Genomic DNA, 24,755 nt, shown 5'->3' with positions numbered 1-24,755 from the left:
ATTTATGCAATTCACAAGTGTGACAGAAATAGCCTGTTATTGTGTTTTCTAGCTTTTCATCATCTCCCTTTGTACGTCACAGACACTGCTGCCATTCTAGATGGATGATTAGTAGTAGCTCTGTTATTCTCTATTTCAGTCCCAATTTAAACCATTGGCATCCTCATTACTTGCAAAGACAGTTAACTCAGTCATTGAACTGAGATAAATTTCTTAACTAAAAAGCATAAAACAGCAAAATCCAACACCACCCACTTCAGCATTACTCCAGCATTATGGGGATTATAGTTATTCCAGAGTCATTCTGTGCACTTCCAAGCTGTTTGCCTGTACTGTTAAGTTCATCCTTAAAAGTTACGGAATTAATTTCATCCTTATTTTTTAAAGTTCTGGTTTTGATGTATGTCTTTTGTCTTTACCTAGTTCCTGTTTGTATACATCGAGCTTAAGTGGTTTTCACTCATACAAGCTTCTTTTCAGTGATTTCTATTTGATCTTTATTTAGGTCTGTTTCGTCACTGTTGCTGCAAACAGTATCTGAGACTCAACAGGTTTCATCAAAAACACCAGGTCAAAGACTTTGAAGTTTCGAGACAACATTTTTAAGATAAACATAACCCAGCAGGTAAGCAGGCCAAGTAATGCAGCCTGAGAGACAATATCAGAGTACTAGTGCAATAACAACCACTAATAATACAATAATGATATTTTCAAGTTATCTTAGAAAATTACTGACATTTGAAGCTTAGGTCAAGAGGGAAGGGGAACAGTTGCAGGATTCAAAAGCTACTTGAATTATGGCACCTTTTAATACAGATTCTAAATAATTTCTTATGTTTTTTGACGAGCTGCCTATTCTCTCATATTATTTCCCACATATTTCAAATCAGCACTTACCAGTACCGGAACTTGGAACCCAAAGTGAAATAATGTGCAAAAAAGTTCTTCTGAGGAGGGAGTGGTCTGTCCAAGCGGAAGAACGTGTGATGTTCAACACAAGCTTTCCACAAATTCTTACATGCTCGGTAATTCACCATATTGAATCCCAGTAATGTTTCTCTAGATTCATGCTAAAAAATGAGAAAAATATATTTCAGATAAACATTGTTCCAAGTTACTTTTGAAACTAATATAAATATTTTTGGCTTGGGGATATTTTTTTAAAATCATGCTTTTTGAAGTGGTTCTCTAATTTTACATTAACTTCATGTACAACAAACCCTTTGAAAATACCTTTACATTTTCTTTAAAGGATTTTTATGTTCCCTTGGGGTTTTTTTTAAAAGAGTCTGCTCAAAGGTTAACAGTCTGTTTTGTGATATTGAAACAAGTCTAGATAGGAAGAAACTACATTAAAAAAAATCCTGTGATTTGAGAGTTCAAAGACAATATGCCTCCCTGTTTCAAAATTGCTATAGTTAAGATCAAAAATTGTCACGCATATGTGGCACTCAGAGACTGGGAACAGGTACTGATCTCAAGAGCAAGGGATGTGCCTACTTACAGGTGATTAATTAGGTTCCTGGTAAATTCAAGAAGCAAAATGGCAGAGCAAACTCAGCTATTCTGCCTGTTGAGCTTGATTACAGCCTTTGTAAGTCAGGAAACATCTGATTATGTTCAATCTTCTTTCTCTTTACAAGTACACCTTAACTGATTTCACTAAGCAGTAAACTCCTTTTCCAAGTTAAGCTTTTGTTGGCCTGCTCATCTTTAAATCTGCTCAGATACCAAGGCACAGACCTACAACTCTTCCCCTAGTGTTGTATTTGGAAAGTCATGACCAATGGCTAAGAATGACACTGCATTTTCAACCACATGATGAATTCAGGGTAAAATAAAATGGATTTAAAAAGTAAACAGTGAAATCTGAGTACTTATTGATGAAATTTAAGAAATTATATTTAAGAAACTAAAAACTGGCATTTTAATTCAATTTAGAAAAATTACTTGTATTTCTGTTCTTAATTTCCAAGTATTGCAAACTGTTCCCTTTATTTTCTAGAGATGTTAACATAGGTATTTAAAAATTGCAAGTCGGAAACAAGGTAACAGAAATCAAGTCAGTTACCTATGCACTTATAAAAAGCTTTGTCAACAATGTAAAAGCACAAAATAAACAAGATAAATTACTATTCTGCAAGAGAGCAACTATGCAAAATTATGGACTGCCCTCATCTGGATCCAGTAAAGGACAAACCAGCTAAGATTTTAGATTCCAAGAAAAAGTTCTTATGATATAGCAAGTTTTCATGTTCTGTCAGCCTTTTAAACAGCTGGAAAAGAGAATTTGATAAGTTATATGAGCCAATGATAATGCATTTTAATGTCATTGATAAGTTATATGAGCCAATGATAATGCATTTTAATGTCATTCAAAGCATTATAATTATGGGTTGGAGAAAAAAAAATATATCCTGCTGTTTCTCCTAGTTTGTATTCCAAAAATCAAGCTGATCTGAATCTCAAGCCACCATCTGATCACTAGATTAGACATGAAGCATGAAGGAGGAGCTGGTATGGCAGGATGAGAAGGAGCTGCAGCTACATCAACTTAATTGTAATGCGAAACAGCACTTTCACAGGAACTTGGTGTGCTAGAGCTTTAAAGGTACCCTAACAATAGTTCTATTCATAGCTTTTAAGGCTTTCATTGCAGTGCAGAGAGAACAGATTCTCAAACCCAACTCCTTCATCTCAATTACTGCTAGAAAACATTGTTTAAGGTAAAGAATAATATAGGATATTGCTTCCTAAATGCACCCATCCTTTCCCTATTCACCCCTGCAGGTTCTGTAATATCCAAATGTAACTCAGGCACTTGAAATTCATCTTTGCTGATGATTCTGGGGTGCAAGATTTGGTTCTACTGCTGGATTTAGAATAAGATTGCCTCTGTATTGCCTGAAAATACTAGGCTTGAATCTATGTGGCCTCAGCAAAAGGCCCCAAGGCAGCACTTCCACTGTCCACAGTACTTCAGCCAAAAGCACATAAAGTGACAGGACAGTCACACTGCAGCCTATGAAGTGTTTTTACAGCACAAGGCTCCAGGAAGATGCAGAATGCTCTGTGGTATGACAGTGACATACAGGCATTTCAGGGATTTTCAGGCATCTCAGGTCTGCTGAGAGCAGTGTTAGAAGACTATCTCAGGGAGTCACAGTTGGATTCTGCTCCAAAATTATTATCTTACTAATTCTGCCCGTGGGTCCTGTTAGAGGGAGGAAAACAGGTTTCTTGCTATGGAGGGGAAGAATGAAGCAGTTGGGATGCAATACTTGGAGCTCAAGCACAAAACTACAAGTTAAGACAAACAGGGATAGGGTAAAGTCAAGTCCAAGTCATCTTTGTGGTTCCTTTTATTAAAAAGACAAACAAAAAAAAAAAAAAACAGGCTAGATATCGGTGCCCCCTCTCACACAGAACAGCTCAGTGCTTGAACACATACCTTGGGTGGGGCCATTCATTCAATCCCACCTTTGCCTGACTTGAAACAGCGACCTCAGAGCAGATCTCACTGCTCAGGAAAGAAATTAGGTTGGAAAACTTATTCTTTAGTAAGTCTTTTTCACTTTGGCTAAACAATCCCAGAAGAAAGCATGAATTCCCTACCCCATCTCAGAGAAACAAAAAGACTTCTGCTTTTTAAGTGGCAGATAAATTGATAAAATCAATTATTTTGGCCACTCAGTTAAACCAGGTCTTGGTCATGGACAAAACCTGTAATATGTTTTGTTCCAGACTCAAGTAATTTTCCAGGGGACATCTGGTCTCTAAAAGCACAAAAGAACATGCTGAACAGCTTATTTGGCTGTCACAGAATCAAGACCACTAAAACACGCTGGATGGCATTAAGAGCTTGATGCTGACTATTGATTTTACAACAGCCAAGGATGCAACTAACTAAAACCAGAGAAGCTTAGGGAAACATCTAGGAAAACAAAACTACTGAATTATTCGCAAAGAGCTGCAAAGCATGTAAGGGAAACAGCATATGGAACACATGGAACAAACGAAGAGATGGTGGAAAAGCCTGCCACTGAAGTTATGGCTCAGGGGGCTTCTAATGTTGGGTGAAGAAGTCCTACATGTAACATTCTTTCCCCCCACAATCTCATAAAGAAACAATAGAAAGAAAATCTGCTCCACTGGATGCACACTCCAGCTATGTGACTGTTAGAATGATCAACCAGCTTCCATTCAAGATTATATTATACTGCAAGTAGAAAATGACTTTGACATTAAACTGCTTCATCTCACTTCCTTTAAGTGATTTATTTAAACACAGATATAATCTAATAAAAGTAGGCAAATAATTCTTTACTTATGTTGATGCCTTTAAGCAATGCCAAGTCAGGGAATAAATTTAACAGGCGATTAAAAGATAAGGCACTTGCACTTCTGAGGACAGTTGCAATTAAAAGCTCTCAACACTCATTAGCAGTATTTGAAATATATCTATTTAGGACTACTTTAAAGCCTATGTAGCTCAGTTGGGAAAAAATAAAAACAGTGGAAAATTCCTTTCCCAAGCCAACTAACTTCCTATTCTATAGCATGTCAGCTTTGCATCCAAATAAATACAGTTACTCAGATGTACAATTTGTTATATATTTACATACAAGTTTGAAACACATCATCAGCATACCATGAATGTACTTCCACTGCCGTATCGTAAATTGGTGATTTAAAATATGCACTCAAAGCACTAGGCAAGAGATATTTTACATACCAAATGTGCAATCACAGAGTCACTTCACCTAGTTTCTGCTGCCTTAAGAGAGTCATTTAGGCTCCCTTTATTGTTAATGGGAGTGAAAGCAAAAGAAAGCATACACCACCAGAGAGCAACTTAATCCATCCTAAAAAGTACCTCCAATTCATGCAAGATGTTCCGGCCTTTGCACCTTTGTGTCTGATGACTACAGAGGAAGTCTAACGATTTTCTTTGGTGAGCTAATTATCATGAAACTGAAAATATGTTCTTTTAATCTAACTGATGCTGAATATAGTTGAGATGAATCTTTACTCCTACGAGTGCTACTCCGGAAAGGTAATTCTGGAAATAACAGTTTTAATATTAGATGTCATTAAAAAATTAGTTTAAGTATGCCTTCTTTGGAAGCCAAATTTGAGCTTTGATCTTAAGATATTCAAGATATAGAATGAATGAAAATCAACTTCTTGCCATCACTTTTCATCTGATACACAGAGTTTAAAGAAAAACAGTACGAGACTTTTTAATTTGTTGGTTTGGATGTCTCAGAAGAGAAATTACATTAATTATATATACTACATTCTGCTGCAAGTAACAATATGCAGAGTATTAAAAAGCAACACAAAAACCCAAGATGACAAAGCTATCTTTGTATTACCTTCTATTATAAGCAGGTTTTTTTTCTGCAGAAAATAGAGGAAACACTTGAGTACAGTACCCAACCCAATTTTATATTTAGGCATCTCAATCTTCAAGGTCCGGAACTCTGCTACCACAGATTTTCCTCAAGTTCTGACTTAGCAAACATAATTTCTGAATTTCAAATAAATCCCCAAATTTCCATTTCAGATCCAAATACAACATTCCTGCAACTGTAATTGAAGTTACAGACACTGTTATCAAGACAAAAAATTTGACCTCTGGCCTGTCAGAGATCAGCTTGCCTTTTCAGAACTGTAGCTCCTGCAGGCTATTAAAAAAAAATTCTGTGTCAACATAATGCAACATTTCCCCACCACCTTTTTTTGTATCATTACCATTTTTCTGCTTGTGTTGCGTGATGTCTGCTCATGTTGACAGATACTCCTGTTTATTTCATGTAATAGCCAAACTTCATTACTTTCTACACATAATTACTCCAAAATCTTTTAACTCTTGTTATGCTGCTTCTGAACTGATAGCTACTCACAGTGCTCCATGCACATGAGGTAAACTTCTCCTGACAACTAATGCACAACAAAGTGTCTGCACATGGTCAGGTAGTTCTGTCTGTGAGAACTGCAAAGTCCTGGGCCTCATTTTAAAGGATCTACTTTAAAGACACACAGTTTGATTCCTGTTTTCAGTACTAGTCAGCAGACATTGGCCTGATCTGACATAACAGGTGTTTCCTCCTTGTATTTTTCTTGTTTAAACATATTGTCTCTAAAACTGGAACAGTCCTATAGTACTCAAGATGCATTCTGTCTAGAATCATCTTTTATCTAGGTCTTCAGATCATAGAATGTTACACGCTGGAAGGGACCTTAAAGATCATGTAGTCCCAACCCACCTGCCACGGGCAGGGACACTTCTTCTCACTAGACCAGGCTGCTCAAGGCCTTATCCAACCTGGCATTGAACACTGCCAGGACTGGGGCATCCACAACCTCCCTGGGCAACCTGTTCCAGTGCGTCACCATCCTCACAGGAAATCCTTTCAGCGGTAAGAATTGCACAAAACCTCTTAACTAATCTGATGAGTCAATCACACAGTCATATTTTTAATTAATTCCTCCATCTTTCCCCAGTGATATGTCTGTGATGGAAGCTAATCTCTTGGAGGCACGGAACAATCCATTTCTCGCTGAATTAAATGCACAGTGGTCCTGCGGTGCTTTGCAGGGCAGCAAACACCCACCACAAGCACTGAAACACACACATTCAACTTCTGCCCCAAGAAATTTAGAAGTAGGCATAAAAAATTACCATATGTAATTTAAAGCTGCAAAGAAAATGTTACCCCTTTTAAGTAATAAAGTCAACTTGTATTACTAAGTCTGAATAATACAAATCAGCATGTTTATCAAACTTTAACTTACAAGTATATACACAACTGAAGGAATATTAGGCATTACCTTGAGTTTTAATTCGGTTTCTTATGAAATTTAAATTTAATATTGATTTACCTTCAACCTTTACCACATTTATCTTACATAAGCAAATCACCTTTCCTGCATACAAATGTAAAACTAAACATATCTAAAATATAAAGCAAAGCAAATGACAAAAAAAATCTTATTTAAAGCATTGTAACGGTCTATTTGAGACCTGAAATAGCCAGAATGTTGGTGAAACTGGACTTTTAATTGCAGACAAAGGTAAGATTCAACATAGCTTCAGGGAGCATAATGCAGATGTGCAGTAGGAGATACTGAATTGCTTTCATTTTTTGAGATGAAACTTAAGACAGTACTCACCAATTCTTTCCTAAGTTGAATAAAAAACTGTTTGCACTTAAAAGAAATTTTTACAATCTTCAACCTAAATGAAAAATAAAATCACAATATTTAAACACTTAGTATACTCAATCATGGTTAAAGGCTTAAATATACCTACTGAAAATATACGGAAAATATTCATTTTCATAGACTAAAAATGGCAAAGATTAGACAAAATAGCTTATGTAATTTGAAATGTATGAGCTGTATATTTAAGTTATCTATCAAATTCACTTGTTTCCATCTTAAACCCTAGGTAGTTGCTAATTTAAGTATCTTTTCCCCATTACAAATCCCAAAGAGCTCTTCTATCCCCAGGTCATTCCAGACAGATGTTCCCTTTTCTGAGGCCGCTTTCATTATCCCCTAGAATATGAATAAATACTCTGAACTTCACCTGATCTCCTAAAGACATTCTTTCTCCACGTTCTTACATGTCTTTAAATGTAACCAGAACTTGTTTTAGTAAAATAGCTAACATAAGATACAAGCATGGAGACAAGGACTCCCAACCTTGGGTTTCTTATCAAGTTAAAAAATCACATTATGAAGAGGAAAAAGCATTTACAATATCAATGAAAGGGAACTAACAACCTACAGATCTTTTCACCTTGCAAGTTATCTATAAAAAAAAACAAGATACTGACAGTAATTCCAGGCAATTTTGGATGGTAACTGTAATAGTTATGAAAAATGGGAAAAGACAGGCCATATTTCCATCACAATCTAATTATATACTTTTTCAAAGAAATGTAATATTAGGATAGTGCACATTCTTTATTAAATATAAAAGAGTATCATTCTGGCCAAGGAAAAAAGTGAGGTTCTAATTGAAAAAAAAAACCAAAACATCATAACGTTTGTGACTTTAAAAAGGAACAACTGATAAAACACTGCAAATTTACTGGAATTACAGCTTGCATATTTATCACTTGTTGAATAAAAACCTCTATAGACTAGGAAAGGTAAGAAGCAAACATCAACAGACACCTAAGTTGGGTATCTATATACAGAAATTATCTTCTTAACTAAATCAAATGGAGACATTTTTCTCCAGGGGATTATTCAGAGCAGGAATCTAACTTGAAAGTCCTAATTTGTTGAGAGTTTCTATCTACAGTAACATAAAGGGAGACTGTGAACATTAGCCTTTAAATTATGCTTATTTAAATATTTTCCCATTTCTTTTTTTCTTTCCTAGTTTGCCATTAGTTTAATAAAAAAACCAGCAGCAATAACTGTCCTATTTGTTGGGGTTTTTTCATTTTTTAACAAATTCTTGCTAAGTTTTCGAAGTTAGTTTATCAAGGATTTGACACTATAAAGAGAGCTATATCTTATCTACTGAAATCAGATTATTCCATTGCATCAATTGTCTTAGCATCTCCTGTGACAAACAATTGCTTAAGAATAATGTGGGATGGGTCCTAAATTTGCTGCATGGGATAGACACTAGTGATTATAGCACTCTAACTGTGGAAAAAAAAAAAAAACAGAAAAAAATTTATTGGGCTATTTAGGTTGCAGTTAATCAACAAGTATGTTATTATGATTTTTTTTAAATTTTGGCATACAGGGCAATTAAAAGAACATTTTAACACATACCTTTTCTAAAAACTGAACTGCACACACTCTATCATGTATCAGATTTGCTTAGCATGTCAACAGAACACTTGAAAATAAATCACAATTACTCTGTTTATAAAAACATTCTACTATCTTTTATTCTTGAGGTTTCCTCTTCTACTGAAGAAACTACTGCCTTTGGTGATTTACAAATCCAAGGAGAATAAAAATTAAAGCTCTACATACCGGGTTTTATTCTCATTCCATATTTTAGGCAGAGTGAGGTCAGATGACTGTTAAGCCTGAAACCATTTGGAACAGACTCAAAGCTCTAACATTAGCCAATAAGGTCTAACAGAACTTGAAAGAGTCACTTTTCAAGTACAAAGGAATGACTCAGCAAAGCTGATTCTCAGCTATTACCAAAAAATACAGCACGTAAGAGAGAGTTCATATGCACTGCTAATACCTTGCTAGTCATTGAATAAGCACATCCACACTCAGCCAAAGGAAAAGGCATGTCTGCCTGCATTTCCCTCCTCTGACTGCTGGCAATGGTGCATATCTGAGGAAAAGCACTGGGTAGCCTAACTCCCAAACAAGAAAGGATTGTCCAGATTTAGTGGTCAAAGACAAACTTGGCTCCAGCAGCTGTGAGACGGCGAAGCTAAAGATGTTAAGGGAAGTGGAGGGATGCAGCAAACTAACCCACTAGTTCAGGAAAAGAAACTCCAGCTTGTTCAGAGCTCTGGTAGGCAAAAGCCCGTGGAAGCCGCACTTTGGGGCACAGGAACAGAGGACAGGTAGTCAGTCTTAAAGGACAACATTCTCAATCAGAATAATCCTGATGTGCTAGAAAACATGCAAGCATGAGAAGAGGCCAAGCTAGATAAACTCAGAACTGCTAACTGGGCTCAAACACAAAAAGAAGTGTACAAGATGTAGAAGCAGGATTAGGAAATCCAAAGTGCAACTGCAGTTGCAACTGGCAGTGGATGCAAAAGGCAACAAAGCTTTCCAAAGGTACATCAACTGCAAAAGAGAGGCAAAGGAAAGCATGTCCAACTGCTGAACAGATGGTTTAGTAACAAAGGAAAGGCTGAGGTACTCCATGCTCTTTTCCTTTGGTCTCCTCAGATTCCCAGGTCTCTGTGCCTGGTAGCAATACCTGGGGAAAGGAGGAGTTACCCACAATACAGGAAGATCAAGTTAGGACACACAGGATAAAAGACATTCTCTTTTGTTTTGCCCAATTCCTCACTTCTCTCCCTTCTGTTTCATTTCTCCCCATGATCATAAGGTTCCTAATAAGCAATTTAGATATAATATCAAATTAAGAGGGAGAGGGCAAAGACATTTTACTTGACTCTTCTCTGAGCAACACAGTTAAATCTTTATTTCTTCCCACATATATGCATGTCTGTCCTCTCACTTGTCAACTCAGGAATACTGAAAAACATGTATCTAAACATTCACTGTAACCATAAAGCCTGGGAAGATATTACACAGATGCAGTTGCACAGGAGCAAGAATAAGTGGAAGCAAGAAGAAAAAAGTACCACTACCAGTGTCACTGGAAGAGCAGCATGACTGTGGATGAAAAGGAAAGGTAATAGGTCTACTGTTGAGCTGTATTGTGAAAACTGGCATTTCAAATTCTCACTCATACCGAAAGGAAGCCTATAACAGGGTGGAATGTGGAAGGGTAGTTTTGGGTCTTTTTGGGTTTGTTTTGTGAAGACCAATTGTGTTGGTACTATAGTCTTCACAGGAAGGAATCAATATCCCTAATGTCAGCTGATATGGTTGAATACAAAGAGGAACTGTTCAGGTAATTACACACATGCAAAAACCACACTAAGAATTTATATCAGCATCCCTGGCACGCAAACAATATGAAGCAGAACTCACAGAAACCTCCAACTTCCATTAGGGACATGTAGTTTAATTATGACCTACATTGTACGTACTCAGTAATTTACCAGTGTGTTTTACAGAACCTATTCCTACTATTGCTGTTTTCCCAACATTGACAGCAGTAAAATCAGACTGAAATAAAACCCTCCTCATTATTATAGCATTCCATACATAAACCAGTTTTAGCCCAGAAATTGCTCTAACATGTCAAAATTCTCACCACATGAAGGATATATTTCTTAGAACATGCCACTATTATAAAGGGAGGTCTGACTGACCAATACAGTAGTTTCAGACCTTTCATTCCAAAATCACTTTTAATTTACCCAATAACCCTGAAGACTGGAAATTTACATGCTTTGTAATTGTCTCAGATTTACTTTTCTTTGAATGCTTACAGGCAAAATGTTTCCCACATTCAATTGTATCTGGCTACAAATAACACTTATGTTATAATTTTGTTTTTTCTTTCTCTCTGAAAATCTACTAAAATTTGACCATTCACACTGTTTCTTAACATGGTAAACCACAAAATACATAACGTCCTCCAATGAACCCGGAGACTAAGCACAGAAAAACAGAATGTCTCAGAAATTCATTGGGTTGCAGAAAGACCAAGCACACACATCAGCAGCAAACAAAAATGCAAAATCAGTAGCAAATGAACACTTCATCATTTTTCTAGAATGAACAGCGTCTGTGCCTGGTGAACTGATGTCTCTTGGGACAATCTTATATGATTGATTCCAGCCACTCAGAATGCTGCTGTAGCAAACTCAGCGACACATGTCATAAGGCTGTCAAAGTGGATTCCAAGCAGGCAAAGGAAACCAAGGGAAGGTTACTTCTGCAGGAGCTGAAAAAGGCATTGGGGAAGGTGACATAACTTCTGTAGAGCACTACAGAAGTTACAGAGCACTTCTACAGAGCACTATAGAAGTCATAGTTGAAAACAGGATTTCTGTATATATATATACATATATATATATATATTCTGTTCTTATATGAATAAAGAACAGGATCCAAACTTAAGCAGAATGATAAGCAGAGTAAGATAGTTAATGGGGATAACTCCATCTTTAAAGAACAGCTTTAAAAACTATTTTAGTTAAGAAATAAATGACAGCATTTTCTGCAGTAAATGCACTTTTCTGATCCTATCATGAAAATGGTTATCTACGGATGAAGAGATCACAATATCCTGAATGCTCCACCTCAGTTATCCTCATAACTACATTAAATTGAAAACACACAGTGCAATTAATATATACGTGACAAAACAGATAAGAGCAGTCATTCTCCAGGTTAGTACTTTTCAGTTCAGCTGTCTCTTTAAAGACTGTAAGCTACACCATCACATTGGCCTGGGCTACTTATTTAATTAAAGTATGAGTACAAACTCCTGAATAAAAAATGTATCAAAATCCATTACAGTTTCATTACAGTATCAGAATGGTTTCATAGGACAGCATGCAGTTCAGGACAAAATCCCATCATAAAGTTACCCATAAGCAAAACATCAGATGAATAATTTCAACTTGATATGCTACAACTAAGTTTCAGTCTTTTTTTAGAGTGTGTGACACAGTTAGTGGTAAAAATATTTTGAAATAGCAAACAAAACCATTAAACAGCTGTCCTTACCATTGAAAGGTGTTTATTCGTACTCTGTTCTTAAAAATTAGTATTCCACCTGACATCACTCCAATCATTATTTCATTGTTACTCTGATCCTTTAAAAGAAAAGAAAAAATTACGTGAAGAACAATATAAATATCTTTTGAAACCTCATATATATTCATTCTCATCTCTCTCTAAACAGACAGAGTTAGCTCCTCTGTCTTTCACCAACTTCGAAGAAATACATAACAGTACTGTGGCAGTTTATTACTAACAGCAACACTAACAGACTGGCTTGACATTTGCTACACTAAAAGCAACCAGCAACTTAAATTCCTACCTGAAAGGAAATTGCAATCTCAGAACACAGAGAGGAGAGATTCTAAAACAAACAATATTGTAAGCATATTTACAAAGCACATTTTTCCTGAAATATCTTTGCACTCTATCAAACACCTGCTATAGATCTCTCGATATGTGTGCAATAACAGTGGATAAGATATAGTGAGCAGTGAAGTGGGGTACATTTCAAATTCTTTTCCAAGTTTCTCTAACCTTAGGGAATAAGACAAGAATACTTAAAAACTAGAGGTGTCTTAGTTGCTAAAAATAATTTTATTCAGAGGCTTTGTAGAAATTTTAGCACTGCACTGACAGGTTAAGATCATTTCAGTCAAGACCTTGAGCTACTTGCTTTACCAGGTAAAACTGTATCAAATCAGGGTACTCTCACCTTACATTAACAGTTCATTCTATATTATGATAATGATTTATAACATGGTTCTAATAGGAACCAAATTAAATAGTTTCAAAGCTGATAGATCCTTAATTATCAAAGGCACATTCAACAAGCATGTTCTTCTTATTCATCAGTAGCCAACTGAACTGCCATTTAAGCCAACAAGGCTTAATGTGAATAACACAGATAACTAAACACAAATTCAAGCAAAGAAATATCCTCACTAGAGTGAAATAGTGGATATTCAATTCATAAATCCCAGTTAGGCACCTAATAAGATGATACTGTTTTCATTTTTTTTTCTCTTGTAAGCAGCTGCCAGGAAGGCCCACTAAAAAGGAAAGTATATTTTTCCATAAATCTCAGAGGAATCCATTTTTACATTACAATACTAGTTCATCCAAACTTACCCTTGCATAGTGCAATTCAACTCCATAAAGTTCTAAGGTACGTGCTGTATTGAGATAATTGAACTCTGCTTCTGCAGGAGACAACCCTCTGAAAGAAAGCAGCTAAATCAGAAATGTTCTAACACGACCTCCCACATCAGGCTCTCCAGTGAGCACAAACAGAAAATCTGCATTGTTTTACTACTTCTACCCCCACCCTGAAATCTGAATTTCCTTTCTCATAATAAATGGACTGTAACCCGAAAATTTTAACAGAAAAGAACTTTTGCTTCCACACAGATAGTCTCAACAAGAGGCCACAACACATTTTATTTCTAATGCACCATTTCATTCAAATATCTATGGAGCCCTAGAATCTGGAAATTACTTTTACAATCCTGGATTTTCCTCTGGTAATTTAAAGTTAAACTACCATCAGCTCACTTAAATGTCTTTACCCTACCTAATAGAATTTGCTAAGCCTTTATCTGAAATGTAACATAACATTCAGTAGTTTCTAAAGCAAACAACATGCCCCAATCAAGCAAATGTTTTGTAAATATCACTTAAATTTTGTTAAATTTAACTGTAAGAAAAGGCACTTAAGTTCTGAAATATGGAGGAACTATCACTGAAAAGTATCACAGTGTACATACTGAAAAAAAAAATATTTTCCATTGCTTCACTGCCTTTTCCTCTTCAGTGAAAGGTCACAGACTCACACACAGGAAAGAGCAGATATTGAAGAAAAGGACTTTGTTACTTCTAAAGTAACTCTTTTAACTGCTGAAAGCACCATGAAAACAAAGCCTTTATGCTCAGAATATTCCTGAAGATTGAAAAAAACTCTTAAAGAAAATATATCTGACTGATGTCCTACATAATACACACAAATACTGTTTTCAGAGTACCTTCAACATGTTCATTATTTCACTAATTTTCCCTGTCATTCTGTCATAGATACTCTGTAGACCATCAGTGGTGTTATATATTCATCATAAAAATAATCTAAAAAAAAATTACATTAAACATATTTTTAAAAACCCTAAAAAAACCCCAAACAAACAAACAAACAAACAAAAAACCCCACCAAAAAGAAAACCCAAAAAACCCAGAAACCTTTAAGACAAAATACTCCTTTTTTTTATATAATAGCACAGCATCAGCAGTCAGGATTTGACAAAGTCAGTCAGTATCTTCTGATGTAAATCCTTACATGTGCTGCTGATGTAATTTTGCTATTTCTTTTTCAAAGTCTTGAGGCTGGCTAGGGATGAAAGAATATTCTGAGAGGTAGCCTGGCAAGTTTTCTGAATGGTTGTAGTCTCCCAGCTCGGCTAAAATATTAAAAAGAGAGGTTATTGTTTATCACTGATGTACTTGGCATTGTGCAAGGCCCCCAAATTCACAAGGGTCTGCTCCCACATAATTTATGATCTACAGCAAACAAAAATAGAGAAGACATTTGAACTCCCCTTTTCCCTTTTGAATAAACAGTCACATTCTCAGTGAATACCATGGAAATTATTTAGTGAGAGCTTTGACTATGTACTTATGAAGGAAGTTTTTAAAGTGTTTAATTTGTAATACACAAATTAATTCATAAATGCTGTCAAAACAGCTAGCACTAAATAGGATATATTTATATAGATACAGATATATAGGATAGTATTAAATTTTTTTCCTTTATTATTTTACCTTGCTTGTTTTCATGTGATTACACTTTTTTTTAACACTACAACTGCTATTTCTTCATGAAGATCTGCAAAATCCACCAACTCATTATGTACCAAGATATATTCAGAAGCATTAGAAAAATATTTTTTTGCATATTCAACTGGTATGTATGGAAAAAAGTACACATACATACACCTACATTGAAACTACTCTACTTGAAACTACTAAAAAGTGCATTTACATAATTACTAACACTTTCTTAAAATTATAAGAAATAAATTAAAATCACATTTGTCAGAAAAAAAAATACAAGCAACATTTGCTAAAAATAGAGGCTTTGAGGCTTTCTAACTATAGTAAAAAAAAAAAGCAGCTTTAAGTATCTGCAATCTATGTAACAGATCTACAGTGACAGTTAAGAAACATAACGTGAAAACTGGAAAGATCACAACAATATATCATGATGTGGGATTCTGGGCAGGCCTAGTGGCACTGACAAGAGGGATGAAGGCACTCATGGAGCAGGAGGATAAGGAAGGGAAAGCAGGAAAGAACTCTGGAGCGCTTGCACTGCCAGAAATAGATCTTATTTTAAATAATTTAAAAATTAGGAAATGGGACCAGGTTTTATAATAGAATGCATTCCTTGCTAAAATCCACTATGAAGAATACAGGACTATGTCTGCTATTTACATATACTTATAAAGAATCCAGACAATTTACTATAGGCAGGCATAGAAATCATTAGACAGAACTCTGCATACTGAAGAACTTAATGGCAGCAGGGTCTCATAGATAAGTGTAAATACAAGGCACTGTGCATACCCACCACTTCTACATACCACGCCTCTAACTTCTGTTATTTGAAAAATAAATATTGCATTCTTAGAACCCTAAAATGTTATCAACTTTTCATAGTTCCTGTTCCATTATCAAATACTTTTTATCTTCTAAGGCAAATCCCCATGGCATGACAGCACTTGCAGTGCATTTTTCCAAGCAGCTGGAGTGTGGAAGTTTTGTTTAAGAGAAACTGTTCTACTGATTGACCTAGAAAAAGGTGACCACTTAACAAAACTATGCATAAAATATTACAGTAACATTACTATGTTTTTTACCTGAAAATATTAACATTGACACTATTTGTCTTATATGTACAAAGTATACAAATGTGGATCTAAGTATCTTTAGCAGTAGAAAACCACATGAGTACAGACAGATATATTAGGATTGCTTATAAAACAGAATTTCTGACAATGAGAAATTTCAAGAAGTAGAGGCTGAACAGTCTCTAGTTGGTTGGTTGCTATGGTGTTTTTTTTTTCCACTGAACAATGTAAGTTTATGAAGAAAAAATGAGTGGGGAAGAAAACTAAATCTCAAGTCTTCAAGACTCATCTATTCACTGCACGGTTTAAAATTGACAAGACAGGTATTGAACTCTTTGGTCAGATATGATCAGAATTCCCTTTTCCACATCTATCACTGTATGATATGTTAAAAATGTTTAAGTGTCTTAATAAATACTTTTTAGTATCATTCTCAAGGGAGAAACCCACAACCCCACGCCTCAGAACACACAGGAATAAATGAGTATTGATTTGGGGGTTTCTAACGGTACATCCTTAAGTATTTTTTTCATATTTAATTCAGCAAAACATGCTGGGGGAGGAAAACCAATCAAATCTATTTCTTTAATCATGAGGAAATTAGCATCATGTCCACAAACATCACAATATAATGCTATACAAACTACATTCTTTAGAAACTAATCAATACTACTTTTTATTATTTCAGTACTAACAGGTACACAAATACTAATTATACTTACATTGAACAGCATAGGAAGCCAGAAGAGCAGCAGTATTATAAGGACAGGGCAACCTGTTTTGTTGTATTTTTAAAATGAGAAATAAATAAAATTAGATATTTCGAGTGAAATTTGGTTATTTTGAAAACCCTAGTCTTTTATAGTCTATGGACAAATTGGACAGGTAACTACTGCAAAGACTTCTACTTGCACAGGCAGTGATTTATTCTTAATGTATTTTTATTTTTGTAGGCAAAATCCCTCATCTCTCATTATTACGTTTTTCTCAACCAAATTTGCATTCAGTGTTTAACACAACAAAAATGTCTTACCTTCCAGTAAGAATGTCCTGCTTAATTTGCAAAAAGTACTGGTACCTTATTTAAAGAAGTAAACAAAAAACACTGTAGTTAAAAATAATTTTTTCCATAATTTTCCATCAATTTAATGTATTTTGCTTTCAGTTAGCACAAAACTAAACTTTACATTTTGCATGCTATTTCTTAAACTCTCATGGGAAAAAAATGAAACTTTGCTTAGTAAAATAATATTACAACTCCGTAAATTCAACTACTTACAGGTTATGAAGTTATACATTGTATTTCTCTAGAAGGCCACGAATTTCACATTCTACCTGCTTTATACAGTAACCACAAGCTGAAATTTGCATCTGTGTATGGAGGTATCCACATAAGAATGATCTGTACTCCAGGTAGAGAGAATTAATTTATTCTCACTGAGTATTTGATATTACTCTGTTTTAATTAAATTTTAATTTAATTATTCTTAGTATTTTGGAGTTACATTGTTGTTATAAAAGTTGTGGACTCTTATGTCAAACACCTTTCAATTGACTTCCCTCAAACTTCTAAAGTTTTCTTTAATTATGGTGTGAGAAAAGCTTGTTTTAGAAATTCATCTAGTTTTCCCATGCCCACTCTTTCAAGTCAGGGAGGACATGGATACAGCAAAAGGAACAGACAAATACTTTAAAATAAGAACTATTTCCCACCAAACAGTGGAAGCAGAAACACTATGACTTAAAAACCCCAACAAGCCTGAAAGTGCAAACAGCTTTCCCTCTAAATTACTTCCTTTGTTTCTCCAACAAAACCCAAATATTTTGTTAATGTCTCAGAATGAATCTTGTGTTCATTCAATTTAGTTCCTTCATATTTCACTCCAAGGTTTTAGACAATTTCAAAGAAGTATAAATGTTTATATCGAGCGGCAAATTACACCTGCTACAAAGCTCCACTGAAACAGAGACCGGAGTGGGGTAACAAACAAGACTTACCAAGATGGCAGGATGTGCACAAGCTTAAAGTTTCAGCAAAAAAACCCCTTATAACAGAGCATAAAAGCATCTGTAGAATTTGTCTATATTGCCTGTTTATTTTTTTAAAGAGGTTTCACTGTATGGCAAATTTAAACATCATTCCTGCTTCCTTTTATATTTATTCTGGTTTGGGATCTCCTACATTAATGATATTATTATTATAACCATCTGGTTTGGTTTCCTTCTTGTAGCTCTGATTCAAAAGCTGGGAGTGACCTATACCCATTCATTGTAAACGCTCGCCAAAATCACTTATCAAAACCACTGAATACTAAATATTTCCCAGTACTAACTTGCACTAAGAAATTAAAACCAAAATGCATTACTTTATTACACATATTATGACTTCTCATAGTTGTGTAGTCTTCAGAAAGTGGATTAACTATCCCCTTAAAGACTTCCACAAACATTTACAAATACAGAAATCCAATTATTTACAAGCTAAATATAATGGAAAGGTAAAACATTCCGAACTTGAAAGAAAATAAACGAAAATTCTTGTGAACTGACAAGCAAAGATATGAGTCCATGTGCTCAACTCCTACAAAACCATCAAGAGGTTCTTGAACTGACCAGAAAGGCAGGAAGCTTAGTCTAAGGTATTAAACCTCAAGAAGTTAAAACTGAGACATTAGCCACATTTTAGAGAACTCAAAATAACTTTTCGTTTTCCACATTAAAATGCACATTGAAACCAAAAAAGATAAAGCAAAATTTCTTTACCAGTTAAAAAATGCAATAAATGACAAGTTAATTTTATATATTATATGGATATGCTTCAGCTCAGCTTTGCTTGAGCATCTCTTCACAAATATACAGCTGCACCTCCATCTTATTTTACTTTTTCTGGCGTAATGTTTTATTAGAAATATTGCACAGTACTTAAAGGATCTCATGATTAAGGGACACCGAGTGGAGTTCATTTTCTGTCCACTGTTTTCAGCGAACAGGGAAGTTGATGGCTTGTTAGCCAACCACCACAGTTTGAACACTGAAGCCTCACATACTATTTAGCAAAATGGGAAATCAACAGAAGTTTAGCAATGCAGATCTGCACGGGCCTGCACAACACACCCAGCTAAAACAACGCAGGGAGCATCCCACTGCCACGTTTTCATCTTCCTTACACAGATGTAGCTAGAAAAGGGTAAGACAGAATTACTGCTAACTGGAGTCAACGTTAATAAGGAAGTCTTCCTGCCATGAGAACTAATGAAGCTTCATTCCCTACCAAGGCAAGTTCCCAAAGCCAAGCTCTCCAATGCACAGCTCCCGCTGACCCCTCCTGACCTGGGGCATTCATAACCTGCCTCGCTCACATGAATTCACAGCGCTCTAATAGGACACGAGCTTGCACTGGACCTTTCCCTGGCATCTATTCATACTGCCTCATGTGTGGAGCCATTCCTGTTTTCAGGGAATTGATAAAAACTGAGCAGTTTTGAACAGTCTAAGCTTGAGCTGGAATTGTCAGAAGTTTGCACCTTCTTTTCATTTCTTTTTTTTTGAGGTAGGAATACTGATTACACGAAAGAACCTGTATTTGTGACATGGCATCCTAACTTCATTCCACAAAAACCAATAGTTAATAACTCTCTCTTCATAATAATTCCAAATACAAATGAGTTTTCTCAGGGGCAATTAGGCCTATTAGCAAAAAAGACAGAACTAACCTAGATACAGGAATCCTACATTATTTCTCCTTTAAAAGAATGCTGTATTTATAGCTTTGTATTTAGAGAGAACAGCACTTAAAGTAAACAGTTTTCTCCTTCTTTATGGTTTACATCATATTGATCAACATTACCCATTTTTTCATCTCCTTAGGAATATTACATAATTTCCTTTAATTCAAATAAAACACTTTCCACACTTTTTTTTTTATTCTGATGTAGTAAATTGCCAAATTTTCCTACAGTAAATATTTCAATAAAACAAAGTCTCATCCAGGTTCTCATGAGACTCATTTTAGTAAATTCTATCTCCACAAATATACACAAAATTTTGTCCAAAATATGACAAATCAACGGAAATTATAAACAAATGTGGACTCAAATTTTCACAGTTTTGGTACTTAGGTTTCAAAAGCTGTCCTTAATAATTTAGATACTGTTTTTTGAATGGAGCTGACCTGTTTTCAGAATGGCTGACATCCAAAAATTCCAATCTGTCAAATCATGCCATTTATGTAGAGGACCAGAAGTAATTAAAAATACTGAAAATTTGAGGCATTTCTTCTGGGACTAATTGCAACTCACAAGCCTCCTATTTTGATTCGCACTAAGCATTTTCTTCAACAGATTTCAACACACTGCTATCAAAATAAGCTTATGAGATTCAAGCTATGGTTGTGTCAAGGAATAAACCATACAGAAATTAATTTTTTAGTGTTAAGCAGAAAACTGGGGGGGGTGTCAAAAATGCAGAAAGCTTAGAAATTTTTTGGTTACAAAGGAGAACACAAGTAAGGATAAAATTAAATTTGCACTCATTGATGAAAAGTGGGATTAAGCTTTTTCTCTCTTCTCTATTTCCCCTTTTCAGTTTCTACTTGGTAGTATTTTCTTCACGTAGTTACTACACTTTGCATATAAATTTTTAAGTTTATTCACAGAGACTTCTTCTTATATTGATTTGGTGCAACTGCATAGTTCATATCTGTAATCATTAGGTAAAAATTAGAAGCTTGTCCATATGACAAGAATGACTTATAAGAAAATTACCATGCTATACCTTAAAAAAATTAATGATCGGTCTAGAAAAATATTTTATTGACAAAGTAACCAGACCTACCTTGTATATTCTTCTTGGAGCTTGTTTGGGTCACTTACAAAAAACTTAACTCTGAAGTTCAGACTGTGAGGAGATCCTCCTATGGTCAAGAAAAGTTATTTCTAATTAATCAGGGCACCCTGGAAAAACAGCATAATAACAATAGATGAATTGACGAAATACATACATTACTCACTTTTTAATTGTTTCCTGATAGGTTTGTTTGGATCCAACCACCTCTGGAAAGAGACAAATTATAACACCAACTTCAGAAAAATAAAGAAGTACAAATCATATCCTTATACATCATGAAACTCTTGCTATTCTATTACTTTTTACTTGGTCTTTTACCAAAATGCCTCACTGGCATCTGTTGTCCAGATATCTGTCTCTCACAGTGCTAATTCTACGTTGACTTGCTTCTGTGATTGTCACAGGAGCCTGAGAGATGTTAGAACTCAACTATGATATGTTTAACAACCTTCAGCTACTCTAAGGTGAACCACCTGTAGCAGTGAAGAGCTACAGGCAGGCTAATTTACCCAACTCAGAAGTTAGTTTGCTTAAACTACTTCCAGTACTTCTGACTCTGTATTTTGCAGATCTGACAGAGCCAGTGAATGATCCCACTGGTTCCCAGATTCTCTTCAAATTGTCAGCCTAAGTGTCAGCACTGGTACATCACTAACTGGGATCTTGGAAACCAGGCTCAATACTCAGCCTACTGGATTTAAGGACTACAGAACAATTTTACCAAACAGTGCCCAATCTTGATCACCTCTACAGGAGAACACTGCTGTGTACAGACAGACCTTTATAAAAATCAACGTAGCAAATGTCAGATAAAAGTATGGCTCTCTGGAAAGCCCTGCAAGTTGTTTAAACCACTGCCCACCAGCAACCCAGCAGTCTCTGCACAGATAAACATAGCTCAGTTAGCTCATAAGTCTATCTTTGGTATAAATACTGCTCAATTCCTCCTGCTGCCTTGCAAAGGAAGCCCACAAGCTTCAGGAAATTGTTCTGTGGGCACAGTTCCTATGAAGTGACAGAGACCTAACACTGTACAGAATGCAACTCCCTCACATTTATCACAGGGCTTTTTATTTTTTTCAGGTGAGGGAGGAGGAAGCAAACACACAGAGGTACCTGAGCTACCTGACACACACTATGGATCTGAAGCTAGGATTAAGTAATTTTATTCATTAGGAACTACAAATAATGATGAATAGATCCACATCCGTGCAGTAGTTGATTTAAGAGGAACCAAAGAGACAGTTCGATACAGCTTCAAAAATGTGGCTATGTAAAAAAAGAAAACAAACCACCAAATCTTTATACAGGATCAATTAACTTTTAAGACTAAATGTAAAGGCTTAATAAAGGACACTCCAGCCAGGGATACACAGGAATTTTATGTAAGAATCTTTCAAAACATGTTGAAAGATACTTGATTTTTACTGTGAGATTAATATTATACATTATATATTATATACTATTATACATACATTATACATTATATTATTAAAAAGATAAAGCTTCTGCAGTTTATGAAATCCACGTTTAGACACAATGCTGGAGGTTTCACACTCAATTAGCAAAACCCCCTTCTCCCCATCATCTTTACCTCCTGCTGTATTAACTATATTTTAGTAATATTCTGCTGTGTTATTTCATAAGTAACTAGGAGATTTGACAATCCAATAAGGTTTCTTTGTCCAAATGAACCAAGTGTAAATGGACACAAACTGAAATTAGTCAAACCCATAAATTCTTCAAGCTTACATGACTAATATTGGTAACATTTCTATTTAGCTCTGACACATTGTTTTCATGGCAACTAAGTATGTGCTGAAAAGACAAAATATTTAGAAGCCAAAAGAATACCAAACCTTTAAAGCATGTGCTTATATCAAACAGCTGTGAAGTCATTCTTTCAGACTAACTCTTAACCAGATCCTTCCATTACAGTGTTGTGTTCATCTGCTTCCAGACAGATAAACTAAAAAACAGAGAGCTTAGAGGTCTACACTTTGGAAAGCCAGATAAATGAGAACTAGAACAGATTTCTGAATGTTGAGTAAAATGTTGAGTCATGATCAATTAAATACTTCTTAAACAAAGCTGAAAAATAATTCAGCCTTTTCTTCAGCATGCCTATGTCTTTTCAGCCTGGAAACAAAGTTCAGAATAAAAATATTAAATGAGGCCAGCCTGCCAATGTCTTAGGAGAACTATTCACAAGTGAATGTGGATGACTTTTGACACACAAGTTGGGAGATAAATTTAGACCCCATCACTGTGCTGCACATATAGTAGGAATAAGGTAAAGAACTGTATTATAAGGAATAATACTTAGTTAAATTGCACTTTAAACCAAGTATTGAACATTTGATAACTATAAAAGAAAGTAGTCAAGAAGCATTCTTCAAGCAACATTAATCTCAGTGGTACTGCTGTAACTATTACAGTGAATGGTACAGCTGAACCTCTTTGTTTCTACTGGTGATTTACAAAGTTCCAGTTGTACAGAATTCCCTTTCAATTGAAGCCCACAAAGTATTGTAAGCCCTGGTCAGAGAGTGGACTATATGAAGCACTATTAGAAGACCACGAGGTTTCTGAGCTAGAAACAGAAACATCATACAGGACAATCTAAAACCCACTCGTTATTTTTTAAGTCGTATTGACAAAAACAACAACAAAACAAAATTAAAACATATTTACTATTTCTGACAACAATCATGCAGTCTAGTAAACAGATAAAATAAAGCAAACAATATCCTTTTAAGGTATTATTTCATAAGCACAGATCTCAATATTTTACTCCAAATCTGTGACTATTCATACGTACTTTTATCACAACTACAGCAAGGTGATACTGACCCACTGAAATGACACAGTTGGGGAAGATGGCACAAAATTGCAATGGTTTCTATTTACTTCTCTTTAAATAACATAGTACAGTGATGACCATAATTCTGATTTTTAAAATAGTACTTATAAAGCAGAGTCAACTTACAGGGTTATCAGTAGATTCATCAGCCAACTGTAAACCAAAGTAATCTCTTTCTGTCAAATCGAGATGCTTGAAGACTACATCCAATAGAACTTGGCCCTGATCATGTTTCTGTAGAGAACAAATACATACCTTTTTTTAATGAACAAATATATAATTGGACACAGAGACTTCAGGTAGGTAGAGAACATATACATTCTTTCAGATGCGCTGTAACAGTCTAAATTTTAAATATCAAGAAGTGTATCCCAGGAGCACTATTTTTAAATGAGCTTCATCTCTCTTTTTGAAACATATGTAAGGAAATCATTTTTCTTCTCTGTCATTTTCTGACAGTAAGAATTTCTCACTTCTCAGCTAGCTACATGATTATTTCTGAAAGCCATTCATTAGCCAAATTTGATATTTAAAAGTAGTACTGAAAAACAAAAAAGAAAAAAGTTTAAGATTTAATAAAGAACTTGGTACAAGTAAGAGTCTTGTTTGGGTCACTGAATTCAAACGTACAGGTCTGTCTTATTTTATCTGAAAACCTATTCCTGACTCTAAATGAACCAGCACATCGAAAATGTTTCCAAAGTTTAATGGCACAGACAGCTGAAGCAGCCAAATATCTAATTGAGAAGCGTCATTTAAACACGTTCTCTCTAAAATACTACTTCACTCTAAATGAACTAATTCAAATGAAGTGGGTAATAGTAATATTG

General features: G+C 35.2%; 1 protein-coding gene across 3 annotated transcripts in view; it reads right to left on the bottom strand.

Moving 5' to 3' along the window:
* PTPN4 (protein tyrosine phosphatase non-receptor type 4) overlaps positions 1-24,755 on the bottom strand; it is a 111,653-nt gene that overhangs the window by 39,684 nt on the left and 47,214 nt on the right. For all 3 annotated transcript variants that reach the window (XR_003541594.2, XM_027725570.2, XM_027725571.2), the window contains exons 3-12: positions 24,052-24,159; positions 21,226-21,268; positions 21,051-21,129; positions 17,251-17,295; positions 16,940-16,992; positions 14,648-14,768; positions 13,453-13,540; positions 12,328-12,416; positions 7,180-7,243; positions 898-1,070 (exon numbers count right to left, since the gene is read on the bottom strand). Coding sequence is in view for 2 of the 3 variants with exons in the window: in XM_027725570.2 (XP_027581371.2) it covers positions 898-1,070; positions 7,180-7,243; positions 12,328-12,416; positions 13,453-13,540; positions 14,648-14,768; positions 16,940-16,992; positions 17,251-17,295; positions 21,051-21,129; positions 21,226-21,268; positions 24,052-24,159 (863 nt within the window). In the remaining variant the exon portion in view is untranslated. The remainder of the gene's footprint in view (positions 1-897; positions 1,071-7,179; positions 7,244-12,327; positions 12,417-13,452; positions 13,541-14,647; positions 14,769-16,939; positions 16,993-17,250; positions 17,296-21,050; positions 21,130-21,225; positions 21,269-24,051; positions 24,160-24,755) is intronic.

This window comes from Pipra filicauda, unplaced genomic scaffold (genome assembly GCF_003945595.2).
Source record: "Pipra filicauda isolate LSUMZ 115617 unplaced genomic scaffold, ASM394559v2 scaffold10_size6260569_pilon, whole genome shotgun sequence".
Taxonomy (NCBI): Eukaryota; Metazoa; Chordata; class Aves; order Passeriformes; family Pipridae; genus Pipra; species Pipra filicauda.
Note: the sequence above shows the minus strand (reverse complement) of the source record. Positions and strands in the feature narration are given on the sequence as shown.